Consider the following 18,863-nt stretch of genomic DNA (forward strand, 5'->3'; position numbering starts at 1 on the left):
CACAATGCCCAGTGTCCGCAGCTAAACCAGAATAGTTATAGCTATATAAATATATATGTAGACATTTGTTTGATCTGTAAACATTAAGCACAGTAGTTATTCAGCAGCATTGCTTTGTCTTTGCCTCTGGCTTTTGCTAGATCATCACACAGAAGTGTATTCTTCAAACATGCCTTCTGTGGTAAAAAAAGTCCACTGTGCTTTTTGGTGGTGATTGTTGGATAACTTTAAAAAAAATTGAGGTTGACACAACTCAGATTTTCTAGGCAACGTGATGCATTTGTGTTTTTGAGTTTTCCTTACTTAAATTCACTGTGGTTGAGTTTACAAAGATTTTTGAGTTCTGCCAACTCAAGTTTTTGGAGAGTTACATAGAAATTTTGAGTTCTACCAACTTAGGTTTTTGAGTTTTACACATACATTTTGAGTTCTACCAACACAGTGACCTAATTTAGTTGAGCTTGAAAACTTGCACTGTATGCACTCTTCCTTCCTGAAACAGAATCACACACAAATCATTAGAATACATCTTGCTTAAAGCATAGGCATTGTTTCAATTAATATTCCCTCAGTTAATATTCCTAGGTCAGTTTCTTGCTAGTGAGTGTTAAGCTATTGAAGTTACAACATTCTGCAGCCAACTAAATCAATTAGCTTTTTACATGTATATCAGTCATTAAGGACTTTGAACATCTGCAGTGATTATTCAACTACAAGTTATATTTAGATATTTATTTCACAAATGACAGAACAGTCAAATTAAAAGTAAACCAGGAAATAAAATGTAAAAAATCCAAGTCAATATCTTAAGATAGCTGCAAGTAGGGCTGCATAATTAATCGAATTTTAATCACGATCACGATTTTGGCTTCCCACGATCAAATTTGCGTGATCGAGCGATATTTCAAATGCGTGCTCTACCCATAGAACCAACCTGGCAACCCATAGAACGCTCCGCTACAAAACAAATCAAGCACTCCTTAAACCTGTCTGACCATGTGCCTGCATGCAGCCTACCAATGACAGCTGTTCCCTGCACTGTTCAGCCTGATGCACTGTGGACTAGTGACATTATGTTAACTATTAATAGGCTAGTTAGACTATACAATAAACGACGATCAAAAATCAAATGTGTGGCACAGCAGAAGGCCAAGAGCTTGTCCCTCGAAGCGGATCATCCATTGTTCGAAAATATTTCTGATTTCAGGCAAGTTAAGTTAACCAAAAATATAAGCAAAGCAGGGCTCTCAACTCATACCGTGAAACACATCACATGACGTAACTTGATCACGTGTGGCGTAAGTTCCCGATTAATGATGTTTTATAAACAAAGTTCGGGTGGAGCCTTCGGGATGATTGACAGCAATTAACTCACCCACTGCCGCCGCAGGGTAGGCCTATTTAAGCCGACCTCCTTTTCCATACGTCACACGCTCCGACGTTCGCGAAATCATTCAGTCTGCGTATCGTTCGCATTGACAAGACAGCTCTCATGGAACTGGAAATCCACCCAGCGCCAGCAAGGCGTTGACCCTACCCACTGGACAGTGGCTCGCATCCGCAGCACTCTCCATTCCCGCGGCATCGCGTTCCGTATGTCGGATAGGAAGTTCCATCTCCTCCGCCTTCTAACGCAGTCGGATAACCCGGTCTTTTCGCCCTCCCGCTCCCTCACTTTGTTTTCCTCTCCAGACCAGGAAGCAAGCTGCTCCTTCTGGCATCCCGACGCGATTCCTTCCGCCGGCCATTCAGCCGGACGAAGCACACACCACCAGCCACCTCGCGAACCGGGCACGCCGACAGCACTTTCCGGCACCACACGCTTCAGAGCGTATCATTCCGCTGTTTCAGCCACAGCCACAGCCACTGCCACGTCAGCGGCTCAGGCCCATTCCCGCCGCATCTCCGCCGTATTTCCGGGTCCAGCCCCACTCTTCCAGACGGCCCCGGTAGCGACAGCGTCGCTACTCTCCCCCACTCCTTCTTTCCCTCCCCCATCCACCTCCCCTAGCCAGGACTCGGTCCAGGCCTGCCCCACCTCCAGTCGTTCCGACGACTGCTCCCTCCCTCCCCCCTCTCCCCCCTCCCCTTTCCATTCCGGGAGCCACGTCTGTACAGCACGCCTCAACTCACGAAGCGTCAGCTCGAAGAGTCACCTCACTAGCTCCCCATCTCTCTTAGGAGTTAGCGAGCACCTGGTCTCAGTCGGCGCCGATAGCGACAGCGTCGCTACTCCCCCCTAACCCTCTTTCCTTCCCCGTCCCACTTCCCGCGACCCTGTCCCAGGTTGCTCCCCTTCCGGTCGCGTCAGCGACCGCTCCCTCCCTCCCCCCTTTTCTCCCTTCCCATCTCTTCCCCGGCTCCGCGCTAGACCAGCCCGCAGCAGCGGGTCATCAGCACTCCGCGAGTGCTTCGGACCACGACGTCCCGTTCCGGCAGCAAAACTATTCTTTAGCCACAGCACAGGCCCTGCCACCGCCTCCTCACGCTGCAGCATTCGAACCACCACCCGTCACAGCGTCCACCAGGAACCTCATCTTGTCAGGTGCAGACGTAGACCTTTCTACCATTCTTCCCTCCCTTCCTATTCCCTCTCATAACCGGGATCTAGTTTGCGGCGAACTGGTTTTCTCTAAAAAATTCTGGCCCAGCATCAAAAACCCTGTCATTTCCCGAGTTCACCGTAGCTTTTACCAACTACACAGAAGTCGTCTGTTTCGTGTTCTCCAGTCGACGCAAATGACTAAGCTAAATGACTACCTGGCCATCATCGCCGGCCTAGCCGTATCCTACGGTGGAGCTAATTTTCATACGTAGGCTACCACCGGCTGTTTTCAGCAAAATGCGCTGCCAGAGTCGGCCTCTGGAACTAAAACCCCTACTGGGGCGCGCTCGATATGGAGCTCCATAACCGCGTTTTCCTAGGACTTAAGCCATCTTGTCCCCTCTGCAATAGCCCCAGTCACGGCGCGGTCGAGTGTCCATTAGTCAACTCATTCCCCAGGGCCGCCCTTTCATCTCGCATCTCCTAAACTGCGCTCAGCAACCCCATCTCTCGAAGACGTCGTATCTCTAGATGCCCAGTGTCTGGCCGATATCAAACTCTGGAGGATGTTTTAGACGAATGGAATGGTCTGTGCACGTTCTACGACGACTGCCAATCATCTCCAGAAGAGCTCCAGTTGTACACCGACGCAGCCCCCTCAACAGGCTTCGGAGGCTTTTTCAAAGGGCGCTGATTTGCATCCCCGTGGCCACTAGAGTTCAGAGAGCTAACAACTGGAAACGAATCGTCAGCCGTGTTCGAACTCTACCCCGTAGCCATCACGGCCCTACCTGGGGGAATGAGTGGACCTCCAAGAGTGTGATAATCCACAGCGACAACGAAGCCGTAGTGCACGTCATTCATAACTCGAGCTCAAAATCGCCTGCGCTTTCCCCTCTTATTAGGCGTCTAATCTGGATAGCAGCCAGCTACCAGCTTATTATAAGAGCCGCGCACGTCCCCGGTTGCCACAATGGAATTGCCGACTCTCTCTCTCGTCTTAAATTCCAGAGATTCAGAAGCTCGGCTCCAGAGGCGGACCCGTACCCTACTCCACTCCCCAGCTTTTCGGAGACCATCTTCCCATAAACCACCCCCTCAGCTATCTTCAGCCCATCACGGCCGACCTAGCCCTTCAAGCCCTCGCACCCAGGACCATGCAGTCCTACTGGACTGCTTGGTCGTGCTTCAAACAGTTCCACGCAAAGCACTCACTACCATTTCCCAGTTTCGATGCAGTCACCATATCATCATTTATCACCTACGCCCACACTTCACTCGGGATCAAAGTTTCTTCCATTAGAGTCTACCTAGCTGGCATTCATTTCTTCTACAAACGCCCCCACGGCTCCGAATGCCCCTTCTCCGACACCAGGATAGGCTTGTTAATTAAAGGTATCCGTAGGCAACATCCAGTCCCCCAAGACTCCCGCCTTCCCATTACCTCAAGCATTCTCGCCACCCGCCTCGCTACCCTTCGCAAAGGGTCATGTCACCGCATTCCGATTCCACCATCTCCGTTATGTTTCTACTGGCCTTTTGGGCTGCTGAGATGTAGCGAGTTTACATGCCCTTCGTCTCTCTTCATTCCCGATGTCCACCCGTGCATCGCAGATCTAGAGCAGCTAGACCAAGACACCATTCGATTTACCATCAAACAGAGTAAAACCGATCAGTCCCGAAAAGGACACTCCATATCCACTTAACTCCGCCTCAGATCTTCAGCCTTTCCAATACCTATCTCACTACATCTCATATCGGTCAGCTCAAGCTTCGTCTACTAGCCCGCCCTTCGTGTCAGACGAAGAGCTACCCATCACTCGCCACAGATTCCAGACACTCTTAAAAACCATTCTAGTCAAATCTGGTTTTCCCGCGGATCGCTACTCCGCACACTCCTTCAGGATAGGAGCTGCCACAACAGCTGCGCTCAACGGCTTATCGGAGCAACAAATTAAAATACTGGGCCGTTGGTCCTCGGATGCCTACCAGTCTTACATCCGCTCCAATCTAGCGGATTTACGACTCGCTCAGCAAGCACTTATGTAGTTGGTAGCGGCCTTTCTCTGTGATCTTTTGGGGTGCAAGCGGTCATCGCTCTATCGCGATATCCGCTCCAGGCACTCCAGGACCACGGACAGCTACCTTGCCAAACACGCACTTCTCCCATACATTCTAGTCTAGCTGAAGCAATCATATAGAAGGGCGAACTAGTGAAATGATGTTTTATAAACAAAGTTCGGGTGGAGCCTTCGGGATGATTGACAGCAATTAACTCACCCACTGCCGCCGCAGGGTAGGCCTATTTAAGCCGACCTCCTTTTCCATACGTCACACGCTCCGACGTTCGCGAAATCATCCCCCCTCCTCCCCCTACTCCTCCATTTCACCAATTGCCCTGTTACTCATCCTCCTTACACAGGGGGGTGCAAGCGGTCATCGCTCTATCGCGATATCCGCTCCAGGCACTCCAGGACCACGGACAGCTACCTTGCCAAACACGCACTTCTCCCATACATTCTAGTCTAGCTGAAGCAATCATATAGAAGGGCGAACTAGTGAAACCCGTACTACGAAAGGTGGATAGGTTTTAACCGAGGTATGCTGCCATGGCAATTTACGCTGCATCTCAAACCTGCTCCGAGCAGGTTATGTTCTTGGTTAACCCGAGGTTTCCGTTAACCACACCCTTTATAAGTACCACCCCTCCACTAACAATTCGAGACTATGTTGGCATACCTGGATGATCCATACGACATCGGAGCGCAAATCGTGAGGTGCTCTCTTCGAGGGGTTTTAGAGACCGCCATATATATATATATATATATATATATATATATATATGTGAATATATATATGTGTGTGTGTGTGTGTGTGTGTGTGTGTATATATATATATATATATATATATATATATATATATATATATATATATATATATATATATATATATATTTCTCTATGAAGATATAGATTGTCAGCCGAGGGAATTCATTCAGATGATCTAGGCAGAAGTCTAATGTCACCCGTCATAGCAATGCCCTTACGTGGACATTCATGTTTTCCATCTAATCGGTGATGCTGAACATCTGAGCAAGAATACTGTATGTCCGAAAATAAATCGGACATAGGCCTAGCCTAGCCTACAGTATGCTGCTGAACATCTGAGCAAGAATAGCCTAAAATAAATCGGACATAGCCTAGGCCTAATAAATTAAAATCACCATTTTAACAAACGTGTTGAATTGAATGTCATATTACTGTACCCTGCACATAAAGGCTACACATTTCCACAGCACCAGAATCCGACCGAATGCCTCCCTCAACCCCTTCCACAATCGGCCTTCCACTATTATTTGCGATGGCCAACTCCTCTGCTACTGTAAAACATTCCTTACAGTAGTGTTCAAAGACACCTTTTTCTTGTTAGCTGTAAAACAGAGGCCAAGTGAAGGCTAGGCCTACATGTTTTCATAATTAAGAAATATATTCTGAATAATGTGTTTGTTTCATTTTCACCTGCTGCCATGTGCGTTTGGCAATGGTGTTGCATCTGAAATGTTCACAGGATTAGGCATACACTAAATCAGTCAATGGGGGCTACTTAAACATTCAATTATCCTATTACTGTAATCTATATGCCCACTTCTAAATTGTGTTGCATCTGTAGGCATTTCTATGAACTAAAAATAGGCAATTTAATTATTTCAACTCATTTCAGACATTCCGCAAGCTGTTAATCCTCCGTAACACATATTTGAAGAACATGTGGAAATAAAACTTTACTTTTAGGCATTTAGGCTACCCGATCTGCAATACGTTGCCAACAGCCTTGCCTTGCTTTGTTCACTGCCGACGTATTTGATTTTTGTTGTAGAGTGGGTTTTAATTCCTCATAACTTGGCATATGTCACAGTCCGGCCCAGAATCCCCACTTAGTCTGTGATCCGTCATGCCTCTGCTGTCCCTGGACTCCATTCAAGGTTTTCCCTCTGTCCTGGCTCCTAGTTGACTGACAGGGGAGCGGCCCAATCATCAGTGCTTGCACTGTCACACCTGTTGCCACTCTCCTCGTCAGCCATAGCATTTAAGCAGTGCCAGGAGAAACACTCTTTGCCAGATTGTCACGTCTTTCACAGTGGATTCTTGCTTATGCTCTTTGGATTAATGGTTTTTGACCTAAGCCTGTTTTTTGGACTTGTGAATTCGACTCAACCCTTTGGAAACCTTTGCTTGGACCTTGCATTCTTTTGTTGCCAACCTATGCCTGTTCAGCCACGTGAGTCTCGTCTAGCCCCTTTGATACTGCTGCCTGTGTTTCTGCCTGCCTACCTGTGTACCGAACTATGCCTGTTTTTGCCACCTTGGATTTTTGACTGAACCTTGCCTGTACTGCTGCCTGTGTTTTTTGCCTGCCAACCTGTGTACCGAGCTCTGCCTGTCTCGCCACTTTGGATTTTGACTGAAACCTGCCTGTACCTCTGCCGTTTTTTTGGATTTTGAGTTTGCACTGTTTTGTCAAGTCACTCTGCCTGGCTGCCGATTCCTGTGTTCTGACATTAAAACCCACTAATTATACTCTCTGCTTCCTGAGTCTGCTTTTGGTTCCACAGTAACTCACCTGGCCTCACCGGCCCTGACAGTACAATCTGGCCAACATGGAACCAGCAGAGATGGAACAGCAGAGTCGCTGTGGAAAAGCAAGGAGCTATGCTGGGCACTCATCAACGGGAGCTAGTCCAGGTGAATCAAAACCTTTTATCATTTCTTGATGAATTCAACACACTTTCTGGTCAAGTGCAGCAGCTACTGGTTGTCCCCCTCCAGTCACCTGTATCACCTAGCCCTGCACCTCCAGCTCCGTCTCCGTCACCCTTTAGAGAGCCTAGGCTCCCTGCTGCCCAGCCATATAATGGAGATCCAAGTACCTGTCGGTCTTTCTTGTCGCAATGTTCTCTGTCCTTGGAACTGCAGTCCCTGGCTTTTCCCACAGAACGCTCCCGTGTAGCCTAAATCATCACACTCCTCACTGGGAGGGCCCGAGAGTGGGGGACAGCCCTATGGGATGCTAATGCTCCATGTTGCTCCAGCTACAATGACTTTACTGATGAGATGAGGAGAGTTTTTGACCGCTTTTTTTCTGGCAGAGAAGCAGCGAGAGAGATCATGGGACTCCGACAAGGCTCACGGTCAGTGTATGATTATGGCATAGAGTTCCGCACGTTGGCAGCATCGTGCGGGTGGAATGAAAATGCCTTGTTGGATGCTTTTTTAAATGGTTTGTCAGATGCTGTCAAAGATGAACTGGTATCAAGAGATGTTCCCTCAGATCTTCCAAGTCTTATGGATCTGGCTGGCCGAATCGATCCCCGCATCAGACAGAGGGTGAGGGAGAGGACTCTTGCACCTCTTCAGTTTGGACTATCGACTACTCCCTCACTCGTCGCTCCACCTACTGAGCCCATGCAGGTTGATCGAGCCCGAATTACTCCAGAGGAGCGTCGGCGCCGACGAGACTTGAAGTCTTGTTTCTACTGTGGAAAGGTGGGTCGTTTCTGTCAATCATGTCCTTTTAAAAGGAAATGCCTACCAGTAAGAGTAGGGGGCCTGGCGGGCACAATTCAAGATCACCCCCTATCTTCCTATTGTACTCATCCATGACAGTCAGCCCCATATTCTTCATGCCCTCACTGATTTTGGAGCTGACAAGAATTTAATATGTACGGCCACTGCCAAGAGACTGGGGATTCCTATATATGCTCTTGAACAGCCCCTCACAGTCCAGGCCCTCGATGACAGTTGTTTGAGCTCAATCACCCATAGAACTGCCCCCATCTCGTTAAGAATTTCAGGAAACAATACGGAAGTTATCATTTTCCATGTCATTGAGAATTCTCATGTCCCAATTGTTCTTGGATTCCCATGGCTTTCCTTGCACAATCCCCACATCAACTGGTCAGACAATACCATCTTGGGGTGGAGTCCTTTCTGTCTGTCATGTTTGAAGTCTGCTGTTATCCCTGTCTCTAACTCTCCTGCTGTGGAGGAATTCCCTGATTTATCCAATGTGCCACGAGTATTTGGACCTCAAGCTAGTGTTCAGCAAATCACGTGCAGTCTCCCTGCCCCCTCATAGGCCATATGACTGTGCCATTGAGCTGTTTCCTGGCACCTCGCCCCCTAAGGGCAGACTCTATTCTCGCTCCCCCTCAGAAAGAGGAGCTATGAATAAATACATTACAGAATCATTGGCTGCTGGTATCATCTGCCCATCATCGTCTCCTGCTGGTGCTGGTTTCTTTTTTGTGGGTAAGAAGGACGGCTCGTTGCGCCCCTGCGTTGACTATCGTGGACTCTCCCAGCTTGTCCTCAGATTAACCAATGCGCCAGCTGTTTTTCAGGCTCTGGTCAACGATGTCTTGAGGGACTTCTTGAATGTTTTTTTGCTTTTGTTTACCTTGATATTTTAATCTTTTCACGCACTCTTGCTGTCCACAGGCTCCACGTCAGGCAGGTTCTCCAGTGGCTTCTGGAGAACAAACTGTTTTAAGGCAGAGAAGTGCGAATTCCATAGGGATTCAGTCTCTTTTTTGGGCTACATTATCTCTCCCTCCCAGGTCCAGATGGACCCCTCAAAACTGAAGGCAGTGGTTGACTGGGCCACTCCTTCCTCAAGACGGGAGCTCCAGCGTTTCCTGGGCTTCACGAATTTCTACAGGCGGTTCATCAGGAACTACAGTTCTGTGGCTGCCCCCCTTACTGCTCTCACCTCTACTAAGTCCCCTTTCCGATGGCATGAAGGAGCAGAGAAGGCATTTGCTGAGCTCAAGCAGAGGTTCACGTCGGCCCCTATTCTCATCATTCCCGATCCCACCCATCAATTTGTGGTTAAGATTGATGCCTCGGAATCTGGAGTAGAAGGCATTCTGTCCCAGAGATCCTGCATGTGCTTTCTTTTCTCGCTGCCTCTCTCCTGCAGAGAGGAACTATGATATTGGAGATCGGGAGCTGCTGGCAGTGAAACTGGCCCTGGAGGAATGGAGGCATTGGCTGGAGGGAGCTGATCGTCTTTTCTGGGGATGGACGGATCACAAGAACCTGGAGTATCTCCGAACAGCCAAGCGCCTCAATGCTCGACAAGCCAGTCTCTTTTTCTCACGGTTCAATTTTTCTCTCTCCTATCGTCCAGGATCCAGAAATACCAAGCCAGATGCTCTTTCTCGGCAATTCACCTCAGCTCAGGACCCAGCCTCCGTGGAGACCATCCTCCCTTCTCGGTGCCTGGTGGCAGCAGCCCGAATGAAAGACTCTTTTCCAGAAGGCTCGGGAGCAGGAACCAGTGCCAAGTCCAGAACCCCCTAACGACTTGTTTGTGCCTCTCTCAGTCCGGTCACAGGTGCTGGAATGGGGGCATGGTTCCAGAATTGCCTGCCATCCTGGGACAGCCCGGACCCTGGCACTGGTTGGACAGCGCTTTTGGTGGCCATCCATGAGGAGGGACGTCCGGACCTTTGTGGCAGCCTGTAACGTCTGTAGTAGGAACAAGACGGGTAACAGACCTCCTGCAGGGCTCCTAAGGCCTCTCCCCATCCCTCACCGCCCCTGGTCACATATAGCCATTGATTTTGTGACTGGGCTTCCCAATTCTGAGGGGAATACATGTATTTTGACAGTGGTTGATCGATTCTCCAAGGCTGCACATTTTATTCCGTTGTCCAAGTTGCCCTCTGCCAAACAGACTGCCGAGTTACTAGTTTCTCATGTTTTCCGCCTGCATGGTCTTCCCTCTGACATAGTTTGCAAAACGCCTTCCAAAACCGGGCAGAGAACTGAGGCCCTCGATCAGAGACTAATTGGTGCCTCTCCCAGCTTGTCCTCAGGTTTCCACCCCCAGACAAATGGGCAGACTGAGCGTGCAAACCAAAAGCTGGAAGTGGCACTCGGATGACCTCAGGACCCTGCCTCTTGGAGCAAGACTCTTTCCTGGGTGGAATACGAACACAACTCCTTGCCCACCTCAGCCACTGGTCTCTCCCCCCTTCACTGCTGTTTGGGTTATCAACCCTTGTTTCCCACCCAGAAGGAGGAGGTTGTGGTTCCCTCAGCCCAGGCTTTTGTGCGCCGGTGCAAGAGGACTTGGTCTCAAGCCAGGACCCAGCTCTTGCGCTCAGTGGATGCCTTTAATAAACAGGCAGACAGGCATCGCTCTGCTGCTCCAATGTACAGTGGGCCACAGGGTGATGCTGTCCACTCGCGACCTACCTCTCCAGTCCCCCTGCCGCAAGTTGAATCCCAGGTTTGTTGGACCATTCTCCATCTCGAAGGTAGTCAGCCCCTCTTCAGTTAGACTTGCTTTGCCTCTGACTATACGCCGTATTAACCTGGTATTCCATGTCTCCCAAGTGAAACCTCTTTTCTCTAGTCCCTGATCCCCACCCTCCAAACCCCCTCCTCCCCCCAGGATTGTTGATGGAGGTGAAGTGTTTACGGTGAGCAGACTCCTGAGGGTGCGTCGCCGAGGTAGAGGACTCCAGTACCTCATTGACTGGGAGGGCTATGGCCCAGAGGAGCCAGAGGCGCAGCTGGGCCCCTGCCACGTTCATCGTGGACCGCACTCTGATCAGAGTTCCACTAGCACCATCCGGAGGCCCTGGCTGGGACCGTCGGAGGGGGGGGGTACTGTCACATTCCAGCCCAGAATCCCCACTTAGTCTGTGATCTGTCATGCCTCTGCTGTCCCTGGACTCCATTCCAGGTTTTCCCTCTGTCCTGGCTCCTAGTTGACTGACAGGGGAGCGGCCCAATCATCAGTGCTTGCACTTTCACACCTGTTGCCACTCTCCTCGTCAGCCATAGCATTTAAGCAGTGCCAGGAGAAACACTCTTTGCCAGATTGTCACGTCTTTCACAGTGGATTCTCGCTTATGCTCATGCTCTTTGGATTACTGTTTTTTGACCTAAGCCTATTTTTTGGACTTGTGAATTCGACTCAACCCTTTGGAAACCTTTACTTGGACCTTGCATTCTTTTGTTGCCAACCTATGCCTGTTCAGCCACGTGAGTCTCGTCTAGCCCCTTTGATACTGCTGCCTGTGTTTCTGCCTGCCTACCTGTGTACCGAACTATGCCTGTTTTTGCCACCTTGGATTTTTGACTGAACCTTGCCTGTACTGCTGCCTGTGTTTTTTGCCTGCCTACCTGTGTACCGAACTGTGCCTGTCTTGCCACTTTGGATTTTGACTGAAACCTGCCTGTACCGCTGCCGTTTTTTTGGATTTTGAGTTTGCACTGTGTTGTCAAGTCACTCTGCCTGGCTGCCGATTCCTGTGTTCTGACATTAAAACCCACTAATTATACTCTCTGCTTCCTGAGTCTGCTTTTGGTTCCACAGAAACTCACCTGGCCTCACCGGCCCTGACGGCATAATAATTGTGCATTCCTCATCCGTAAAATAACGTAATCATTGAAAGTGGTGACTTGCGCTGCAACCCGCCCCTTTTATGTGACCGCGCACAAACTCCAATTAGGTTAACCCCGGCTCAACAAATCAACTTCATAATCAGCGTCGTAGTACCGATTAACACCACTTAACCAGGTTTTGTCAACCCCGGTTTAAAAAAGTAACCCTGGGTTACATCTGGGTAGGTTAAGCTCCCTTTGTAGTATAGGCCCCTGCAGTATATCCTAGAAACGTGCATGTGTGGTCTGGTTTGTACTGACAGAACCATGCCGCTGAACCCTGCATCTGTCTGGGCTCAAACCTGCAACTTTCATCATCGAATTAGAAGGTGGACGTGCTGGCAAGAAAGCTAAAATACATGGGTGTTAGCACCAGTCGCTAACACGTCTCTTAAGGTGTTGGGAGGAAAGTTTATGTACTGCAGTTACTGGATTGTACCAGATTGCTACACATGTGCTGTAGCAGTTGCTACTGCTGTGTTAGACACAGTGCAGTCATTACTCCCGGTTAACTCATCTCTGCTTTTATTTCACTAGTCAGAAAAAAAAAAGTAATAATATTGACTAGTCTTGTTACAGTACGACTTTATTCGTTGACACTGCTTTACAAATAATTGATAGTTAAGGTATATTTTCATAATTGTAACTACATTTACCTGAAATCTTGAGTTGTTACGTGTGTGTGCACATATTGGTTGCACAATAGGGATGCGGCGGGATCGTAGCACCTACAACCGCTGCTCCAGTGGACAGCCGCGGAGGATGCCTCGCTTGGTCACCCGGCCTAGTAGCAACGGGCAGAGGCGGGAGGTGGCAGCGGAGGAGAACGAAGGTCTGCACCAGACAGCGGCGATGCCGGCCGCGAGGGATCGTTCGGACGGGACACTGACTCCAGAGCAGCTGATTGCGCGCATCCTGGAGGCGGAACCGCCGGACATCTACCTGATGAAGGACATGAAGAAGCCTTTCACCGAGGCCAACGTCATGATGAGCCTCACCAACCTTGCTGACAAGGAGCTCGTGCACATGATCAGCTGGGCCAAAAAGATACCAGGTGAGCACTGGGGCAGAAAAGGAGGAGGTATGAGGATGGAGAGAGAGAGAGGGAGGGATTGACAAAAGGGTGATTTTATGCAGCATTATGACATTACTTATACTGTATTCAGAATGAGGAATGCTGACTACTCCAGTTACTGTACAGTAGGGAATGTAGCATTGGGTCCATCCCTGGCACAGCAATATTCTCGATTACTCTATTTTAGAGGGAGAGAGAGAGAGCCCGACCTCAGGTGATGTCCCACCAGTTGCTCTCCAGCATATTAGTGAAGCACATCTCATTGTCACTTCAGAAATAAAACTGTTGCACGTCGCACATCATTGTCCCATCACACGGCTGTACACACAAACCAATTCAACCAGGCACATTCTCATTAATGTTAATGCCTGCAAAACACCCAGGAGCCTTATCTTCCACCGACAGGCTCAACACTGCCATGAAAACCCAGATTCATAACAGGTGCATGCTGTGCTATCTCACAGCATTTAAGATAATTTCCTCCAAAATGATTCGACGTGATGAATAGAGCGTAAAACCATTGGCAGACTTGGTTGGTGTGAAGCATCTAAGCATCTCCCTGGTACTGTATCGCCCTGGAATTCAATGTGAGAAATATAGATTTCCTCTGAGAGGACTCGGGAAGATAAGAGACAGATTTCACAAGACTTCAAGAACACGCCTGCCATGCTGACAGCAGAGTTGCAAGTGCTGTTCAGTATGCAGCGTACAGAGGTCTCTGTGCTTTAGAGCTTTTAGAAAATAAACAGGGTTTTGTCAGGGATTGCTAGTGATTGCTCTTAGCTGATGTTCAGACTGTGAGCGAGAGTGAGAGAGTGAGTGAGGCTGTATGTTGTGCGTGTGCGTGTGTGTGTGTGTGTGTGTGTGTGTGTGTGTGTGTGTGTGTGTGTGTGTGTGTGTGAGCGAGTGTGTGTGTATGGGAGTGAGTGAGAGAGTAAGTCAAATGTGTCACTCTCTCACCCTCTCACTCTCTCACTCTTTCACTCACTCCATCAGGGTCTCTTAACACAACCTGCATTCTTAAGAAAACCCAACAGAGACTTCTTTCTTAGGAGACTTAAAAGCTTTGGGGTGGGTACAACATCTCTTATAAACCTTTACAGATGCACCATTGAAAGTATACTGACTGGTTGTATCACAGTGTGGTTAGGTAATCTGTCTGCCCAGGATCTCAAACTCTTAACAAGGACAATCCGGTCTGCCTCCAGAATCATTGGGGCCGACCTTCCTCTACTGCAAAACATTTACCCTGTACGCTGCAGGAGTAGAGCAGAGTCTATCATCAAGGATGTCAATCATCCAGCCCATCCTCTCTTCTCATTACTCCCCTCTGGTAAACGCTACCGGAGCATTACCTCACACACAACACGTCTTAAGGACAGCTTCTTTCCCCAGGCTATCAGAATATTAAATGGACAGTGACTTGAAATCATGAACATTCTTAATATAATTGCTTGTGTCATCAATATGGTACCTTAGGTATCACAAAAATGTTATATATATATATATTTATAATGCCTCAGTGCATTTTTTTTTTTTTTTTAATCATCAGGTCTGCAGGTCATTAGGGGCCTGCAGGTCAGTGTAGGTCTGTGGTCTTACATGTATGTATGTTGTCTTTTACATGTATGCAGTCTTTATGTATGTATGTGGTCCATATGTCTGTGGTCTATATGTATGCACAGAAGCTCTATGTAGGCTTTCTAATGGGTGCATGTCGACTGGTGTGCTTGTGTATCTGTGTGTGTTTGGGTGTCTGTGCATGCTTAGCAGCACATATGTCTCGTTCTTTGTATGGTGCCCCCCCCCCCCACCCCCTATACTATTTATTGCCTATATGGCACCATTGTGCTTCTTAGACCTTCCTTTTTACCCTGCAACTTGTGGCACAAGCATTTCAATTAAACTTTGAACTTGAGTGATTTCATAGCTGATCATATTTGGTAGCTGGACCTCCCTGCTTGCATTATCTGCTCTCTTCAGGATGGTCAAACTCCTCCACCTCCACTCCTCTCCCTCAAAAAAGCAATAACCTCCAGTCTTCTTAAAGAATCTGAAATTATATATATATATATATATATATATATATATATATATATATATAGCCAATAAATAGCTTTACTGCAAACTGCTTTTTAATCTTCTTCAATAATGTTTACAATGTCAATATGCATCAACAGCACATTATATAAGAATGATACTTTTCAGGTTTTCTCATAGTCTTCATTAAGATCTAACTTGAACATTATGCTACTCCATTTAATTGGGAATGCGTCTGAGCACGCATGAGTGGAGGGTGTGGCAGGTTTTGGCTGACTTGTCATTGTTGATAATCGATATCTCCTTTTTAATATAAGACACTTTTAAAAGGAAATTATGACGCCAACAAAGACGAGTCTGGAAGAGATTGCAGAGTCAGTTCCCTCTAGCCTACTGACCGGTCATAAACTGTGAGACCCAGGGCACTTTGACATACTCACTGTGATTTGGAAAATGGACAAGAATATGAAAAGTAGTCTTTGTCTTTGTGTAATGGGACTGGTGAGTTTTGACATCTTCTTCAATTATTAGTTTCCCTTAAACTAAGAATTTACATCAAGCACAAGATATACCATTTAAAACATGTTCCACTCAGATACATAGGTGGCTACCAGGCTCATAATTCACTTTTAATGGCAAACAGAAAATGTCCAGCTAGCATCATGCCAACATGCTTCTATTTCCAAAGGAATGAAGGCTGTTTTAAGTTATTGCCTGAAATTGGACTGTGCCTGATTTGGTTTGGGAGTTATCAGCTCACGATAGGAGAGAGATCAAGTGCATGTATCATATCTAATTGTTATTCAGTCATTATTACTATTATTCATTCCCTTTGCTTGCAAACGTTTGTAGGTTTATTTGCATCATCACTAAATGGGCTTACAGTGATGCTAACCAGACACACACACACACACAGAAGCACACATATACACGGAAGCAAACACACACATGCATACACTAAATTACATACATAAAAGTTGCAAGAGTAGGGGATGGAGTAGGAGATTGAGACAAATTGAGAAGCGTGATTTATTTTTGCAGAGAGAATGTGCAGGGCGGTGGTCATATTTTGTACCGCTCTGTGGTACATCTAGTTTATACCACTAACAATGCTCAAAATATAATACACTTCTGTGGTAGTGTGGTGAGGGTTTCTACAGATAAACCAAAGTATTGTAAACATTGAAAGTGTACAGAGAGGTTATAACAAGACCTGTATTTGTATGAAGAAAAATTCCATAGCTTCCTGGTCCAGTATCATCAAATCAGCGGGTGCATTTGATCTTGCAGCGCTACCCAGATCTGGCTGAATCTTTCAATACAAACATGCCTTACGTTTAGTCAGATCTGCACAGTGCCTAGACGGAAAACATGGATTAAAAAGATTTCTCCTGAATCAGCTGCACTCGGTCTCAAGGTGAGGGGGGCTTTTTCTCAGTAGCAATTAGTGTAGTAGAGCACAAATAAAACATATCTCCTGAATCACCTCCACCAGGTCTGACAGTGAAAGCCTTTTCTCAGTAATAGTTAGAGTGGAGCATGGTGTACATCCAGAGCCATTCACATCCTCATTTCTGAGGACGCTCTGGGAGTTTGCAGCAGTAAGCAACACTCCTCTGGATTAGCTGTTGCCAGTGTGTTCCTGCCGGAGAAGCGTTCTGGCTGATTACCAGGACTCTGGAAACTGGCCATTGTCCCCCGACTGCATCGAGAGTAACAGAGTGTACTGTCAAGAAATGCTGTCTTTTTTGAATTAGTGCTTTGCACAAACACAAAAACACACACACTCGCTATCGCGAGCGCTCTCTCTCTCTCTCTCTCTCTCTCTCTCTCTCTCTCTCTCTCTCTCTCTCTCTCTCTCTCTCTCTCTCTCTCTCTCTCTCTCTCTCTCTCTCTCTCTCTCTCTCTCTCTCTCTCTCTCTCTCTCTCTTCAATTCAATTCAAAAAGCTTTATGGGCATGACCATTCACAAAAAAAGTGTTGCCAAAGCATACAATATATATATAAGTTTAGAAAACATCGGAACATAAAATCATAGGAATGTAGTAGAATCATAAAACCAACAGACACACTGGAACTTTCGGGAACTTTCTCTCACGCTGTGAAGCGAGGAGACATGGCCTTCTGCCAATTGGCAGGTGTTGTGGATCCTCTCCCAAAAGCGCTGTGAGTCGTCTTTTTTTCAATGTGAGAAAATTTGGGGTGGTTTAGTGATATGTCAAAATATTTGGTTACACTTTACTTATTGATATAAGTGACATGACCTCTCCTGTCATATAGTGACCCTTTGCTCTTCGGGATTGTTTGTTTCTGCCTTTTTCTATGGCTAGACTGTGGTCAGCCTGTAAACACTGTAGAGATACTCTGCCAATTGATTATCTCTCTTTATCGCCACATAGCAATATAATACAGGCTGTGTTTTTTTGTTTTCTTTTTAATTTGGTTAACTTTGATTGGTTGGAAAGTAGTGCTGGTCTGAACATGATCTATTTTAGGGATTAGTTAGTGGATTAGCCAGTTTAATCACCAACTGATTTAAGGGACTGGATTTAGGACTGAGTTCTTGGGATTGAAAAGCTTTAAAGTGTAGTGAATTTTGGGGGCTTAACTTTAGATGAATCCAGAATTTTAGTGATCTGTTTTGGATATTAATCAATAATTGGAATCGGCCTAATTTTGCACTGCAAGCATTTGTGGGCACTTTTCTTTGGATGTGTAACAGATTTCTACAGAATTGCAGCATGCAGGGCTTCTACAGGGTTTGTTCCATCTAGTGTAGTCTCTCATACTGAGTGGACCCCATATTTTACTTCCATAAAGTGCAATAGATAGGATGACTGTGTCAAATATTTTGGACGATATTTTAATTGGAATATCTATTTGCTGAAAATGCTGTCTTTTTTTGCATAAAGTGCACTTCGTGTTTTTCTCTTTTAGTGCATTCGCTGCAATACCAAAGTGTCCTGTGGCATTGATTTTTAAACCAATGTAATTAGCATTTGTAACAGGGTGGTGTTACCTAGAGTCCAAAGGTGTCTAGGTCCTTGAAGTCTGGGTTGTTTTTGGAAGATTATAACTTTTTTTTATTTATTCAAATGAACTGGACCCAGGCTAGCCTGATGTAGCCATACTCGGTTCTATTCAGAATGTGAGTCTGATAGTGCACCAATGGGACGTGATTATGGGGTGTGTTTCAACCGACACAGGGAAAATGCCTCTACACAGACCTGAACAATCAGAGCAACAGGGAGAACAGCCAAGACATCCTTCTTGAATGCCTTAATCATTCTGTTCGCTTTTTTAAAGTTGTTGCACTATCAATATCTTGTGCAACAAATCCAATAGCGACATCTAAACGCCTGGCTTCTCCAGCAACAGCCGTTTTGTTATAAACAAAATCGAACCGAAGCAAATGACAATGACATGAATGACTAGGCACTGTTGCTCACATATCTATGGTTGCTCATCTATACATCATCGTATCCATCATCGTAAAGTCCGCCCATACGATTTGATTGGTCCTCACAGTTCTGAAGTTTTCATAGGGGCTTCTCAGACCGAATTTCTCAACCTCAAATTTTGTAAGTGGGGATAAATTCAGTTCTGATAGTATTGCTCTAGCAGGTCCAGTTGCTGTTGTAGCCCTTGTTCAGTGGGCGACAGCAGTACCATGTCATCTGCAAAGAGAACAAATTTAACTTCCATGTCCAGCAGGGTGAGTCCATATGTTGCAGATTGTTCCAGT

The 18,863-nt window shown here is 46.8% G+C and overlaps 1 protein-coding gene across 5 annotated transcripts in view; it reads left to right on the plus strand.

Annotated features, from left to right (window-relative positions):
• Positions 1–18,863, plus strand: part of esr2a (estrogen receptor 2a) — a 53,822-nt gene that overhangs the window by 13,385 nt on the left and 21,574 nt on the right. For 4 of the 5 annotated variants that reach the window (XM_042095800.1, XM_042095798.1, XM_042095797.1 and 1 more), the window contains one exon: positions 12,710–13,057. The exons of the other annotated variant lie outside the window; for it this stretch is intronic. In XM_042095800.1, the coding sequence (XP_041951734.1) occupies positions 12,710–13,057 (348 nt within the window). The remainder of the gene's footprint in view (positions 1–12,709; positions 13,058–18,863) is intronic. 5 annotated transcript variants of the gene reach the window in all.

The sequence above is a fragment of the Alosa sapidissima genome, chromosome 6 (assembly GCF_018492685.1).
Source record: "Alosa sapidissima isolate fAloSap1 chromosome 6, fAloSap1.pri, whole genome shotgun sequence".
Taxonomy (NCBI): Eukaryota; Metazoa; Chordata; class Actinopteri; order Clupeiformes; family Clupeidae; genus Alosa; species Alosa sapidissima.